Here is a 14203-nt window from a genome sequence, read left to right as displayed (position 1 = left end):
TTCACTGCCCAGTTGTACCACAATTGGTGAAACCCCTGGGGGTTTGAAATGTACATTATACCCCTAGATGAATTCCCAGAGGGGTGTAGTTTGCAAAATGGGGTCACTTGTGGGGGGCTTCCACTGTATTGGTGCTTCGGGGGTCTTGCTAATGCGACATAGCACCCACCAAAATTCCACCAGAATCTGAGCTGCAAAATCCAAAAATCACTCCTTCCCTTCTGAGTCCTGCCATGCACCCAACTGGTATTTTTTGGTCACGTGAGGCATTGCCATACTCGGGAGAAATTGGGGCACAGATTTTGGGGTGCTTTTTCTCCTTCATACCTTATGAAAATGAAAAATTTTGAGCCAGAACTGCATTTTTGTGTAAAAAAAATGTAATTTTTCATTTGCACAGCCCAGTTGTATCAAAATTGGTGAAACCCCTGGGGGTTTGAAATGTACACTATACCCCTAGATGAATTCCCAGAGGGGTGTAGTTTGCAAAATGGGGTCACTTGTGGGGGGCTTCCACTGTATTGGTGCTTCGGGGGTCTTGCTAATGCGACATAGCACCCACCAAAATTCCACCAGAATCTGAGCTGCAAAATCCAAAAATCACTCCTTCCCTTCTGAGTCCTGCCATGCACCCAACTGGTATTTTTTGGTCACATGTGAGGCATTGCCATACTCGGGAGAAATTGGGGCACAGATTTTGGGGTGCTTTTTCTCCTTCATACCTTATGAAAATGAAAAATTTTGAGCCAGAACTGCATTTTTGTGTAAAAAAATGTAATTTTTCATTTGCACAGCCCAGTTGTATCAAAATTGGTGAAACCCCTGGGGGTTTGAAATGTACACTATACCCCTAGATGAATTCCCTGAGGGGTGTAGTTTGCAAAATGGGGTCACTTGTGGGGGGCTTCCACTGTATTGGTGCTTTGGGGGTCTTGCTAATGCGACATAGCACCCACCAAAATTCCACCAGAATCTGAGCTGCAAAATCCAAAAATCACTCCTTCCCTTCTGAGTCCTGCCATGCACCCAACTAGTATTTTTTGGTCACATGTGAGGCATTGCCATACTCGGGAGAAATTGGGGCACAGATTTTGGGGTGCTTTTTCTCCTTCATACCTTATGAAATTGAAAAATTTTGAGCCAGAACTGCATTTTTGTGTAAAAAAATTAATTTTTCATTTTCACTGCCAAGTTGTACCACAATTGGTGAAACCCCTGGGGGTTTGAAATGTACATTATACCCCTAGATGAATTCCCTGAGGGGTGTAGTTTGCAAAATGGGGTCACTTGTGGGGGGGTTCCTAACTTTTAGCATCTTATGGTGCCTAGAAACCTACATGGTGCCTAAAAAATAATCTCATAAAAAGGAGGCTCCAAAATCAAGTAGGTGCTCCTTCTATTATGAAGCCTGTGGTTTGGTCAACGTGCACACTAGGGCCACATATAGGATATTTATGAAAACAAAAGAATTGGGGGAATCAATTTTTAGTCACATTTCTCTAGTAAAATCTACTGTGTTCCTTAGAAAAATGTATTAAAATTGCAAATCTGCAAAAAAAATGAAATTTTGAAATGTCACCTACACTTTGTTTTAATTCCTGTGAAACACCTAAAGGGTTAACAAACTTCCAAAATGCTGTTTTGAATACTGTGAGGGGTGCAGTTTTTGAAATGGCATCATTTATGGGGGTGTCTCACATACAAGTCCCTCAAAGTCACATCAGAACTGAACTGGTCCCTAAAAAAATCAGTGTTTGAAATTTTCTTGAAAATTTGAGAATTTGCTATTCATATTTTAAGCCTCCTAGTGTCCAAAAAAATTAAAAGGAAGTTGAAATAATGATGGCAACATAAAGTAGACATATGGTCTATGTTAGTTAATAACTATTTTGAGTGGTATGATTATTTGTCTCACAAGCAGAAAATTTAACATTTTGAAAATTGCAAAATTTTCCATTTTTTTACGACATTTTGGTATTTTTCACAAAAAAACACAGACTGTATCGACCCAAATTTACCACTAACTTGAAGTACAATGTGTCACGAGAAAACAATCTCAAAATCACTGGGATAAGTAAAAGCAAAAAAAAGTTATCCCCACTTAAGTGATACCTGTCAGATTTGAAAAAAAGGGCTCTGTCAGGAAGGCAAAAACAGGCTGCGGCGGGAAGGGGTTAAAGGGCCAGCTGGAACCTGTTTTCCCAACAGTAAAACAAATATTCTAGCTCGTCCTTTGTCAAATATTTAAAAACACCTCATGACGGCTCTACTAGTGATCTTCCAAAATATTAAAATAAAGTCCTGGATGCACAGTGTGTAGCAGTTGATTACGTTTCGGTCAGTGGTACTTTTTGACAAATAAATCACACATAACAAAAACATTTTTTTACCTTTATTATTAAATTATGTTTTGGTATATTTGTTTAAATATGCTCTGTATAGAAAAATAAGCTTTCACAGAAATATTTAGTCAGAGGATCCTATCGTTTAACCACTTGTGCCTAGGGTATGAGAAACAAGGGGGCTGGATGCTAGGGCGATGACTATACTAGATAGACAACCTTTGGCGACTGCTTCCTGCAACGTAACCGCTGGCTCAAGTATTTTAGCAGGAGGGAGAGAGAGAGAGAGAAAGGAACAGACTAGTTAGTCCAAGTGGTTCAGTTGTATGTTTCTATGTAAGGATGCTGTGCGATCTATCCAAAAACTAATTCATTCCTTTTAAAAATGTGAATACTAGTAAGCCAGCTCGGACAAAATGCTTCGAAAGCTAGCCTGTTACCTTTTGATTACCTCTGTGTTTGTGCATGTGTGAGAGAGATGTAGTTTCACTCACTGCCAACAGATGGCTGTGTTACGGAGACACCAATTCGGACACTAGACATATATAGATATAGATGATACTTTATAGGTAGAAGTATGTTCTAAAATGAACACCAAAGATATTGTGGTTTTTTTGTCACTTCCTGACATTACAAGCCAACAAATAAAAAGATTAATATTTAACAATTAGATAAGCAAAATGGGTTATTTACAAGTATTCATGGCAATAATAAGAACTAATAAGAAAAATAACCCTGTAGCATGCCTCCCAACATTTTCCTTGGGATAATCAAGACTCCTGAAAAGAGGGGTGGCCCCTGCTAAAAGGGCATGGTCTTGTGCTGATGCCACGCCCATTTCCCATTATTACGGGGGCATGCCCCCAGTCACTCTGTCTCCGTGAATAGATGCTGTGCACATGGAGCGTCGGACAGTGGGTCTCCCAACTGCCCCCACCCCCATGGCAGGACACTACTGCCCATGGGTGGAACACATCAGGACAATCACAAAAATTAGAGACTGTCCCTCGAAAATCAGGACAGGATGTAGCAATACAAGCACTGGCCCAATTTGCAGAGCCGTGTGACTTACATATTTTTCTCTAAGCCAGGCATTTTCATATAATGCGATGTACACACTGTAAGCTTATATACCAAATACAAATAGTCTGATTAAAGTCAAAAGGTAGCACTCTATGTAATTACATAAATACAGTATGCATTTTTTTTGTTTATTTTTAATGCACCCCACCCATGTGATCTACTGGATAGTGCAAAATGGTTCTTAGCTGGTGCAATGAAATCAGTATTTAGCATTTCCAACCCTCCTGTAATGCAAAACCACCAATTAGTCTCACGCTGCTCACACAGGGTTATCAATGACACAAAAACACAAGTTAATGACTGATTATTAAAAAACAGTTGAGCATCTTTACTGGGGTCCAGTAGCATTCCAAAGGAACTTTACAACCAATCACTCCCTCTGTTTTGGTTTAATCAACTATCCAACAGTCCAGAAGACAAAAAAGTTGTTGTGAAGCTACAAAATTCGCCATGAACTCCTCGTATCAATCTCCTGTGAAGCATCCAGTGTTATGAGTACTAGATGACATGAAATGACTTTGACGCATTGTCCCATTACGATTCTGCATCTGTTATTGTTAAGTGTGAGGAGAATCTCAATGTAAACTGTTAATGACGACTCCAGCAGTGGAACTAACCTTGGACGTAGATTCAATGATAACACAAATAAGGTCACATTGGGCTTCAAATCTCTGCTTTTGGATTGCAGAAGAAAAATCAATCCAATTTTTTTTTTTATACAAACGCTCTAATAAGTTTTTGGCATTAAAAATTATTAAAAATATACACAAAAATGACAACCATATAAATGGTCTGCTCGGCGCAATGCAATACACCTCAGAAATGAACAAAAGACATTTGGCTACAGGTGGTACTATAAACAGGTTGCGCCGTCCATGGCAGAAGTGCAGCTTGGGTGGACGTGTATCCCACTTGCTGAATGGGTCCTTTACAAAATCCAAACGCTTGAACTATCTGTAAACAAAACCAGTTGCAAATAACTGGGCAGAGAAAGGTTTGTGTATTTAGCAGGCTCTAAGGCTCCAGCTCGTCGTCTGATAGGATGAGCATCATTTTCTCATTCTGTTTCTTCTTTTTGCTGGAGTGCCCATTGCTGGCTGCTGTGTGCCCGTTCGGTCCTTGTGCTTTACGCCCGGAGTCCTGCATGGACTGTTGGGTGTACTGCTGGTAGGCTGGTGAGAAGTTGTGGATGGCGTCTTGTACAATGTCATGGGGGCTCATGGTCTCCTTTAAACCACTGGAGATGCTCTGCATGGGAGCCACGTTTGCTGAGAGAGATAGAAAAGGATGAGAGATCACTACGCAGTACATTTCCATCATCACTAGGCGATGGGTAATAATAGGATATAAAGTAGAATGATTATAGGACAGAGACAAAAAGAATGGCTCTCTGTGGGAAAACAAATCAAACATTGATCACTCCAATTCAAGGGAACCGCTGTTATACAATGGCCCATATTCTGGTTGACTCGCTCGGGCGCTAATTCGCACCCTTGCGAATCAACCAGAATCCACCCTGCGAATGGTGGTACGCCCGCCCCCCCTTCGCATGCCAGGTTCGTTCGCCTGGCATGCAACTGGATTTTCAACATAAACATTCATTCGCATGCCAGTATTTCGATGGTTGCCGAACATCGAATGATGTTGAAGGGGCACGCAGTGGTTCAGACCACTCGTACATATGCCTGTAGATTTCCAGGGAATTTGGAGGGCAGCTGACATCCGGTTATGTCAGCTGTCTGCCCCCCCTCCCCCCCCCCCGAACGTATTAGCATGTGTACGCCCATCATTTTCATGGGAACGCCCTTGAAATGCTGGGCATTCACATATGCTAATAGGCTTGCCCGCCACCCCACGCCCCTCTCCACCCCCTGCACGAAAGGCAGGAAGGGTGCACCCAGCAAAGCAATATTTTTGCTGAGTTCAGTGTATACACAAGCGCAGAAATGCTGCTACGCATATGCAAAACATCAGTCCACCTTGCGAATTCGTGCAAGAGTGAGTCAACCAGAAAAAGGGCCTATGTCCTCATACTAAGGAAGGGGGGGGGGGGGGGTGGAGATCTTTTAAAGAGACAGGAGAAAGTGTTGCCCATGGCAACCAATGAGATTCCGTCTATCATTTACATAATAAATTTTATAAAAGAATTGCTAGAATCTGTTTGGTTGCTTTGGGCAACACCTCCAACTATCCTCTTTAGAAGGTCTGATACATCTGCCCATAAACCTTTTAATAGGGTGGTCTTAGTAGAGCTTATGGAGGTGATGTATCAAGCGGAGAAAAGAGTGATGTTTCCCATAGCAATCAATCGGCTTCTACCTATCATTTTTAGAATGTGCTTGATAAATGTAGACTTAAAACCGACTGGTTGCTATGGGCAACTCCTCCACTCTTTTCCCTGCTTGATGCACCAACCCCAAAGTAGATAACACTATCCTTCATGGGTGAGCCTTAAGAAGGGTAAAACAGTCTACATACCTTCCAACATTTGAAGGGCAGAAATCGGTACACATTTATGAAGGGGCGTGGCCATAGGTAAAGTGGGTGTGTCCTTGAGTAAAAGTGGGCGTGGTCATGTCCTCAGCCACCCTGGCACAGCACCTGATGCAGCTCATGTCACATGTGGTTTGGTGGGCTGCTGGCATATTAAATAAGTATACTTATTTAATATGCCAGCAGCCCACCAAACCACATGTGACATGAGCTGCAGGCCTGGATAGACAAGACTGGAGTGATTTTCAAAGTGCAGCCTGCTGAGCAGAGCCACCTACTTGCTTTGCGCTGTAGGTGATGTGTGGCACCGGCTGAGGCTTTGGACGGTCCGCTGTGAAGTCGGATCTGTGGGATGGATACCCCCTCATGCTTGCCGCGGCTCAGCTACCCACCGCACCCCTCTCCCCCACAGAGATTGGTGTCCAGACAAACAGTGAGGGCAGAGACGGCCTGCCGCCTTTCCCCTGACTCTGAGTGCGTGGTGCCGGCGCGTGACGTCATGACGCACGGCCCGGCCCGCAATGCACTCATGGGAACGGGAGGGGGAGAGGGGAGAGCCGGCAGACCAAGCAGCACACGCCGGAGTGGGGCCCGGGAGCTCCAGGAATGATTTCATGGCGCACCCGCTGTGATTGAAAAATCGGTACATTCGGTACATACTGGATTTGCCGGTACAGACTGTTAAAAAACGGTACTGTACAGGCAAATTCGGTACAGTTGGAGGGTAGAGGTATCTGTGGGTAAACATTTTGGCAGTAGCCTGTGACACACTCGGCACCCTACAGCATTGGCTGAGAAGGTTACCAAGTGTAGTTACATTCAGTTTTATTTTTTTTTTAAATATCTTTTCTATTGAATAGTACTCTGCTTTAATCTCCTCACAATGACATAAGCCAAATGAGTAGGGAAACTAAACAGGATTACAGTGACTTTGACAAGCAACCAAAAGAAATGTAAATGGCGTAAAGGTGCTTAGAAATCGGTCAGTTTGGAAGATGCTTACTAGATGTTTATGCTTTTTCACCACCTGTTCTATGTCCCATGCAGCAACTTATGGAAACCTCTGTATAGGTTCCCAATAAGGGAAGATATAGAGAAAAAAAGAATAAGAGTTGGGATTGGGACACAAAGCAGGGGGTGAAATATAATATCTATAGATCTGAGACAATTGTATTATGCTGATAGAGAAAACCAGGATACGGTCACTAGGTCGATAAGCACTAGGTCGACATGACTGAAGGTCGACATGGGTTAGGTCAGCAGGGTCATTAGGTCGCCATGGGGATGGCCCACAGTCAAAAGGTCCACATGGGGTTTTTCACTTTTTTTGGGAGCCGCATACCACCCAACATGACCCTCTCCAGGAGGGACACAATGCTCTGCTCCAGGACTTTCCTGGTAATGTATGTTATGGATTACCCTCATCTGTGTTGAACAGGTAAATTGGTAAGAAAGGTGTTTCCCCACAGGTGATGGCAATTATAAATGACCAGGGAAGTGCAGGAGCAGAGCAATGTGTCCCTCCTGGAGAGGGTCATGTTGGGAGGTATGGAGCAGACATGTGCTGACAGACGGTATTTCATTCCCTATTATCCACTAGGGCGTGGTGGGAGCATAAAACAGTGCCCGAAGCATAGTGAGCTCAGCGAGCCATGCAAGGTGCTACGTTTCAGTGTCCATGCCTACATTTGGGGGAGAAAAAAAAAAAACCATGTCAACCTTTTGACTGTTGACCTTCCCCATGTCGACCTAATGACCCTGTCCATCTAACCCATGTCGACCTTCCTGCATGTCGACCTAGTTTCTGTCTGTCCAATGAGCCATACCCGGGCTTCCATGCCAGTCCTTACTGTTTATGCCATATTGCACAGACAATGGGATACCTCGCTAAACCCAGTGATGGCTGAGTTGGAGGACATGGAATCTTACAAGGGCAGACAACGAGAAGGAACACTGAAGCATGAAGCTGGATCTTCTAAAACAATGGCGACCAAAGCCAGGAATCCCTCATTATGATTATACAATACAATCTAGAAGGAGCGGTCTCTTTTCAGTCCAAAAACAACAATGCGTTGACCAATTAAGGTTGAGCATCACTGTTCATATATACTGTATATAGGTTTGGCAACACCTACTTCTAGGTCCATCCGCGCTCAGCATTTCCATATGACAGAGTCAGCGTTCATCGTTTAAATTTAAACGAAGTTCATGCTTTATTAACCATTCTGTCGGAGGAATGTAATGGGCAGTTAGGTCTCCAGCCACAGCTCAAAAGCTCCACAGAATGGAACCATTGTTGTCCAATTACAAGTCACTGATTTACTTCTGCATTCCTTAATACTAAGCACCAGTGACATTTATTTATTTATTTACAGTTTCTTATAGGACAAACCCACCAGGCTAATGGCACCAATGCTCATTTTGAAGCCCCACAACACACTAATTTCAGGGAATTGTGGGAGACTCAGTACAATGGCCGCATTCTGCTTTGTTAGTTGAAAGCAATAAGGTTTAGGGGATCTTTAGAGAAAGCTTCTATCTCAAATGTATTCAATGTCTACAGTTTAGATGACACAGTTTTATTATTAGTTTATGTTATTGTAGTTTTGTTAGGTAATATACAGGTCATTAAATACTAATGTTTATGCAGATACTTTCACTCAGACATCACTAACCAATGTCTTTAATAAACCAATGCGATAAATTATTAGTCTAGCCGGTAGTCATTATACCCTAAAGTTATTTCTGTACCTGTTGAGTTCTCCTTTTTCTCCCGGTAAACCTGGCAGGTGAAGGCATAACGGAGGGAAATGGCTGCAAACAGCATTTCTATGCAAATGATGAAGTTCTGATAGCCAGCAGCCACCGTACCGGCACCTACTGGTTTGCCATTAATGATCTGAACCTCTGGAATTGCACCGCATCTCTCCAGTATTGCCAGGAGCATTCCTACCAGGAATAAATGAAAGGTGTTTAGTGGTTTGTCCAGCTGCATCTGGAGTTACAAATGTGCAGAGATGATTTACAATCGGCTACATTGCATTAAATTAATGTAAAAAACAAAAGTGATTTGATAATCTGGCTTCTTTTTCTGACTGGCATATTAGAAGATTCTGGGTTCTTCTCGTCAATGAAGCATGGTCCTCAAAATAGCTTACTAGGGATCTCCGACATGCCATGTGAACTCAACATACTGCATAGGCTCCTTCTACATTAGCTCATTTGTTAGGCAAGATAACCAAATGTGGCAGAAAGAAACCTATATATGAAGATCACCTTTAAATAAACAGGTTTCTTTGAGCTATTATCCAGTAAAGTTATGCAGAATTTACATTCTAGGTATCGTAAGGTCATTCTCCAACATTCTTTATATGCTTACTGCTGGTGGCAGCCTTGTCTGCAGCTGAACCAGACACTGCCAGCTGCAGCCTGTTCCTCTGGCCGTTCTCCTCCCCTTCCCTCTTCCATAGCCAATTATAGCTCCCAGGCTGTACACCAAGAATGAGGAGCTGGCTGCGCAGCAGGTACCAGGCAGGAAAATAAAATCTTAATGTCATGGCGTGTGACCGAGGTTATTGGGTGCTGTGAAAGGCGTTATTGTGTGCTGTGAAAGAATGAGGTGGGGGGTTAAGGAGTGCTCGGGTTGAATGGGGTAAAGTTGCTGGGTGGCAGCAGAAAAGGGGTGCTGAAAGTGAATTAATTAATAGGTGCTGAGTGGGGGTGGGGGATAGGTTTTGCAGTAAGGGGGGTAATGAGTTTTCAGGGTGAATGGATTAACAGGTGTAGGGGATAAGGGGTGCTGATAGTGTGGGCGAATGTGATAATGGGCACTGTGAGGGTGAGTTGATCCTCGAGGTTAGAGGGAAAGGTAAGAGTGCTGAGTTTACGAATTGATTAATGGGTGCAGTAGAATGGATGAATGAGTTAATGGGGGTTGGGAGGGTGAAGTTATTAATGGAATCTTACAGAAGAATTAGTTAATGAGTGATGGTGGTGCATGGAGAAATGGCTTCCTGGTGGTGGGACATTAATGGGTCCTGACAGTATAGATGAATGTGTTAGTGGGTTCTAGGAAGCTTGCCCACCTTTATGGTGGGCCGAGGAGAGCCACCAGATTTTTGGGAGCCTTCCGGCCATTTCAGAGGGGTAGGCAAGTATACCTCAGGGAAATGAGTGCACCTGCCAGGTGACCTTTAAAGATACATTTTTTGGTGTTCTGAGTTTGAGAACCGCTAGACTGATGGATACTTGTATGGGTTTATGGTTGATGAACGGGAGAAGTTAATAAATACTAATAATAATGTGAATTGGAAAACGGTGTTGATGGGTGTGACTGAGCGGGCATATTAAGGGCTCTAGTTCTGCAACAAATTGTAATACATTTATAGAGGATACGTATATGAAAAATGACTCTCCCCACTGTCAGACTTTGGTACACATATAAGTGAGGTTTTGTGTATGAATTGAAAGTGTGTGTTGGGGAATTTTGGGTGGTAATGTAAAGCCTAGTCAGATCACTTAGAAATGGGGCTGAAATCGCCCCGGGTGTCTGCCCTTTATTTAAGTTATTGCCTGTAAATGTTATGTGAAATTAGGTGGCGCTATTTGCTCATTGAAAACCAATCAGGGTAAAGCTAAATGGTGCATAGCACGGTTATGGTATAACACATAGACTGACTCACGATAGACAGTCATATGGTCAACCACTAATGGTAGACAGTCACAACGTCGAGAGGGTGAAAAGGTCAACAGGTGCAAGGTCGATATGGTTAAAGTGTCGAAATGAAAAAAGGTCGACATGAGTTTTTAATGGGCACTGTCTAAGTGTACCGCTGCTCTCGCCATGATTCGGGCTCGGTCGGTCAGCACACTAATTTATTCTCCCTCCGCACCCTAGTGGATGGTAGGGCATGAAATACCACCTGTCGGCACATGTCGGCTGAAAATTTTGTAAAAAAGGCAGGTCTACCTTTTCCATGTCGACCATTAGACCCTGTCAACCTATTGTGTGTCAACCTTTAAACCCTGTCGACCATTAGTGGTCGACCATATGACTGTCTATCATGAGTCAGTCTATGATCAGTCCGGATACCCACAGCATATAAGGATGTACCCAGTCCCAAACTAAGTATTTAGATAATTGAATTAAAAAGAAAAAAAAGTTGATAGAAGAAAATTAAATTGTTTGTGGGAAGTTTATTGGTATTCAATTAAGGGACACACTATGGGATGCGGTGATTTCTAATCAGTGTTTTTTTTCATGCACCTCCAGAGTGAGTGTGGTTTATTTCTTTTGATTTTAGAAAAACTAACAGGGCCTTGATCTAACACCCCGGCACCCACCAAGGACTAATAACGCTAAGTGGAAACTTTCAATTAGCTTTATCGGTCACTAATTGTACTAATAGCTGGTGGACCTGGAGCAATTATACCAACCTTGCCAAAATGATAGGAAGATGACAGCTTTTATAGTGAGGAACTTTAGTACAGGCTCGAACGGATGCAGCAATTCCTTGGTTGCAAAGTAGAAGAGAAACAGAGCGTACAGAGCCGTGCTGACGGAGAAGTTGTAGATGATTGTTATGTACAGGTAGCCACTCTGAACGCTGCAATGAGAGACAAAGGTCAGGTACAGTAGTTTTAATAGGTGGTCACCAGGTCTTCATTTCTGGTGCTGGATGACTGACAGACAGTCGGGATTCCGACAGTTATTACACCGACGTCGGAAATCCGGCTGTTAAAACCAAGACACTCGGGATTCCGACGGCCACTGGCTATTCTCCCTCGTGGGGGTCCACGACCCCCATAGAGGGAGAATAGAATAGGTGGACAGCGTAGTGAGCCTCTGTGCCTGCAGCGTGCCGAGCACAGCGAGCCTTTAAGGGGCTTCGTTTCGCTCCACCCGCTGTCTGAGTCCGGGCAGTCGGGATTCCGACGTCGGGCTAATGCTATACCACACCCTTCATTTCGGGGTCTCATTTAGAGTTTATGTTGCATAATGTATGTGTGTGTTTATGTTCATATGTAGGCTGTCGCTTATCATTAACCTTTGCGGCCCATAGATCTGCAAATGATTGTGGTGATTAGCTGTTGTGCCGATTCCTGGTTTGGGGGATAGGTGAAATCGAACACATTGGAAATCACTGATTTATCAATTCTTTACATGATGAATTTCCCCGATCACAGATCACCAATAACTGATTTCTGCTGATCTGTGTTTTGATCGGCTCATTGGAACGTTGTCAGTAGAACAGGTAGTCTAACCCGTAGCTGTATGAACCCCATTACCGTATTGTCGCCTTACACCTGGGAGAGGCCAAGTGTCCAGGTTCACCTAATTAGACATGTATGAATCCGCAGATACACATTCTAGTGCAGTGGTTCCCAAACTCGGTCCTCATGACCCCACACAGTACCCGAAGCATGGCCAGCGGAAACTGCACTTCTAGAGTGTCACTGTCGACCGATGTCCACATAGCCACCCAAAATACGGGAAAAACTTATGTCAACCATGTGACCGTCGACCATGCTCTTGTCGATCTAACGCTTGAGCCTAACTTTCATTTCTGAAGATCTAGACACGGTCGACTACCTTTAGGCGTCTATCTAGACGGGTTTGACTAAAAGTGGTCGCCCATAATATGGTCAATGTAGGTACCGTAGATTTGCTATACCATAACCCATTAATACACAGTGGTGATGACGAAATAATATCAATAATAAGCACTGTCGGGTCACTTCTTAGGGGAGTAGTCAATTGGTGCCGATGTTTCCGGTAGTCAGAAACATCTGAAATAGAAATGAATGGGCAGCCAGTGATTGGCTGAGAGAGCTCTCAGCTAATCAGCGCCTTCCCATTCATTTGTATGGAGGATTTATTTCAGCTTGTCACCCAGCTCCTGGCTCCCCCTGCCCTCCACTATCCTCCACCCGGCTCCCGGCTCCATCTGCCTGCAGCTCCCCGGGAGTTGCATGTGATAAATCGCATGTGATTTATCACATGCAAAACTATTAACACACAAGTGGCAACTCGTGTGTGACCCCTCCCGGGGAGCTGTCGGGGAAATCCTTCGGACAGGTCAGCCTAATGTATGGGGGCCTTTATTGTTATGTTCCTCTTGTATGGTACTGCAGACAACTTCTGGATCCTTATAAATAAAAGATAATGGGCCAGATATACTAAGCCTTGAAAGAGATAAAGTGGAGTCATTACAGGCTGGGTTTGAAAAATGACAGTTCGCCTTTTTCAAGGCTCAGTACATCTGTCCCAGCAATCCATAGCTAAAAGCGGTCTGAATACAGTTTGTACTCTACTTATTTTCATCACAATTGTCATATACATTTCTGTTCAAACTTCTGTGTGTGCAGATTATGTGGGTGGGTGAGATATCAGCCATTTAGCTTGCTGAGGATTTTTACTTTGAAAATAGCATTAGAAATAAAAAAAAGACCTGGGATGGAAATATATTTCTTTAACGTAACCCTCATCATAGAGTTTGTATAGAGCACTAACTACATGCAGTGGGGCCAAGAGGGGGGTGGTTAATTTTACTGGGTCTGATGGAGGGGCCCGGGGCCCTCTCCCCCCTCCCGCATTGCAGGGAGACGGGCAGTGACAGGCTGCCACTGCAGCAGCTTCTCTCCCCAGCACAGTTCAGTGCTGTGTGCTGAGCTGGGGAGAGAGGCAGCTGCAGCGGTAGTCTGTCCTCTCTCTCTCCTATTGATCCCACCGGCACCTCCTCTGGCACCTACCTGCATGCCACAAGTAATTTTTCTTTACACAGGGTGTGACCACGCCCTCTCACGGTGCCCACACCCCTTCATTTAACCAAGGCCCAGACATCATGTCAGTGCCCATGACCACCTGGGGGCTTTCCTTCAGTTTACATACACAAATTAAAATATTTAAAAGCAATACTGTCAAAATAATGCTCTTACTTAAAATCCCCATCATGATATTTCCCAAAAGCTTGCAGGATAATTGTGACAACCGCCATGATTGGTTTTATTATGCAGAACTGCAGGGTCGCCTGTGGAATGAGGAAGACACCATTATTGATCAAATAGAAAGAATCACTGTATTCTCTTCCCCCATAGGGCCAGACGTATCAAGCTTCAAAAAGTTATAAAATGGAGTGATAAATGGGCAGCCAATCAGCTGGCTGTTTATCCCTTTACAGTCTGGGAGGGGGGTGCAAATGTTACAGTCTGGGGGGCACTAACATCTGCTGCCCCACATCACCACTTACAGCATAATAATCGTGTATGCACTAAGATATGTGACT

At 43.8% G+C, this 14203-nt stretch overlaps 1 protein-coding gene across 1 annotated transcript in view; it reads right to left on the bottom strand.

Moving 5' to 3' along the window:
• Window positions 1–2377: 2377 nt before the first annotated feature.
• Window positions 2378–14203, bottom strand: part of TMEM184A (transmembrane protein 184A) — a 37753-nt gene continuing 25927 nt past the window's right edge. The window contains exons 6-9 of the mRNA XM_083153070.1: window positions 13857–13948; window positions 11355–11524; window positions 8670–8867; window positions 2378–4693 (exon numbers count right to left, since the gene is read on the bottom strand). Of these exons, the coding sequence (XP_083009196.1) occupies window positions 4440–4693; window positions 8670–8867; window positions 11355–11524; window positions 13857–13948 (714 nt within the window). The 3' untranslated portion in view covers window positions 2378–4439. The remainder of the gene's footprint in view (window positions 4694–8669; window positions 8868–11354; window positions 11525–13856; window positions 13949–14203) is intronic.

Source organism: Crinia signifera, chromosome 7 (genome assembly GCF_055691185.1).
Source record: "Crinia signifera chromosome 7, ASM5569118v1, whole genome shotgun sequence".
NCBI classification, from domain to species: domain Eukaryota; kingdom Metazoa; phylum Chordata; class Amphibia; order Anura; family Myobatrachidae; genus Crinia; species Crinia signifera.
Note: the sequence above shows the minus strand (reverse complement) of the source record. Positions and strands in the feature narration are given on the sequence as shown.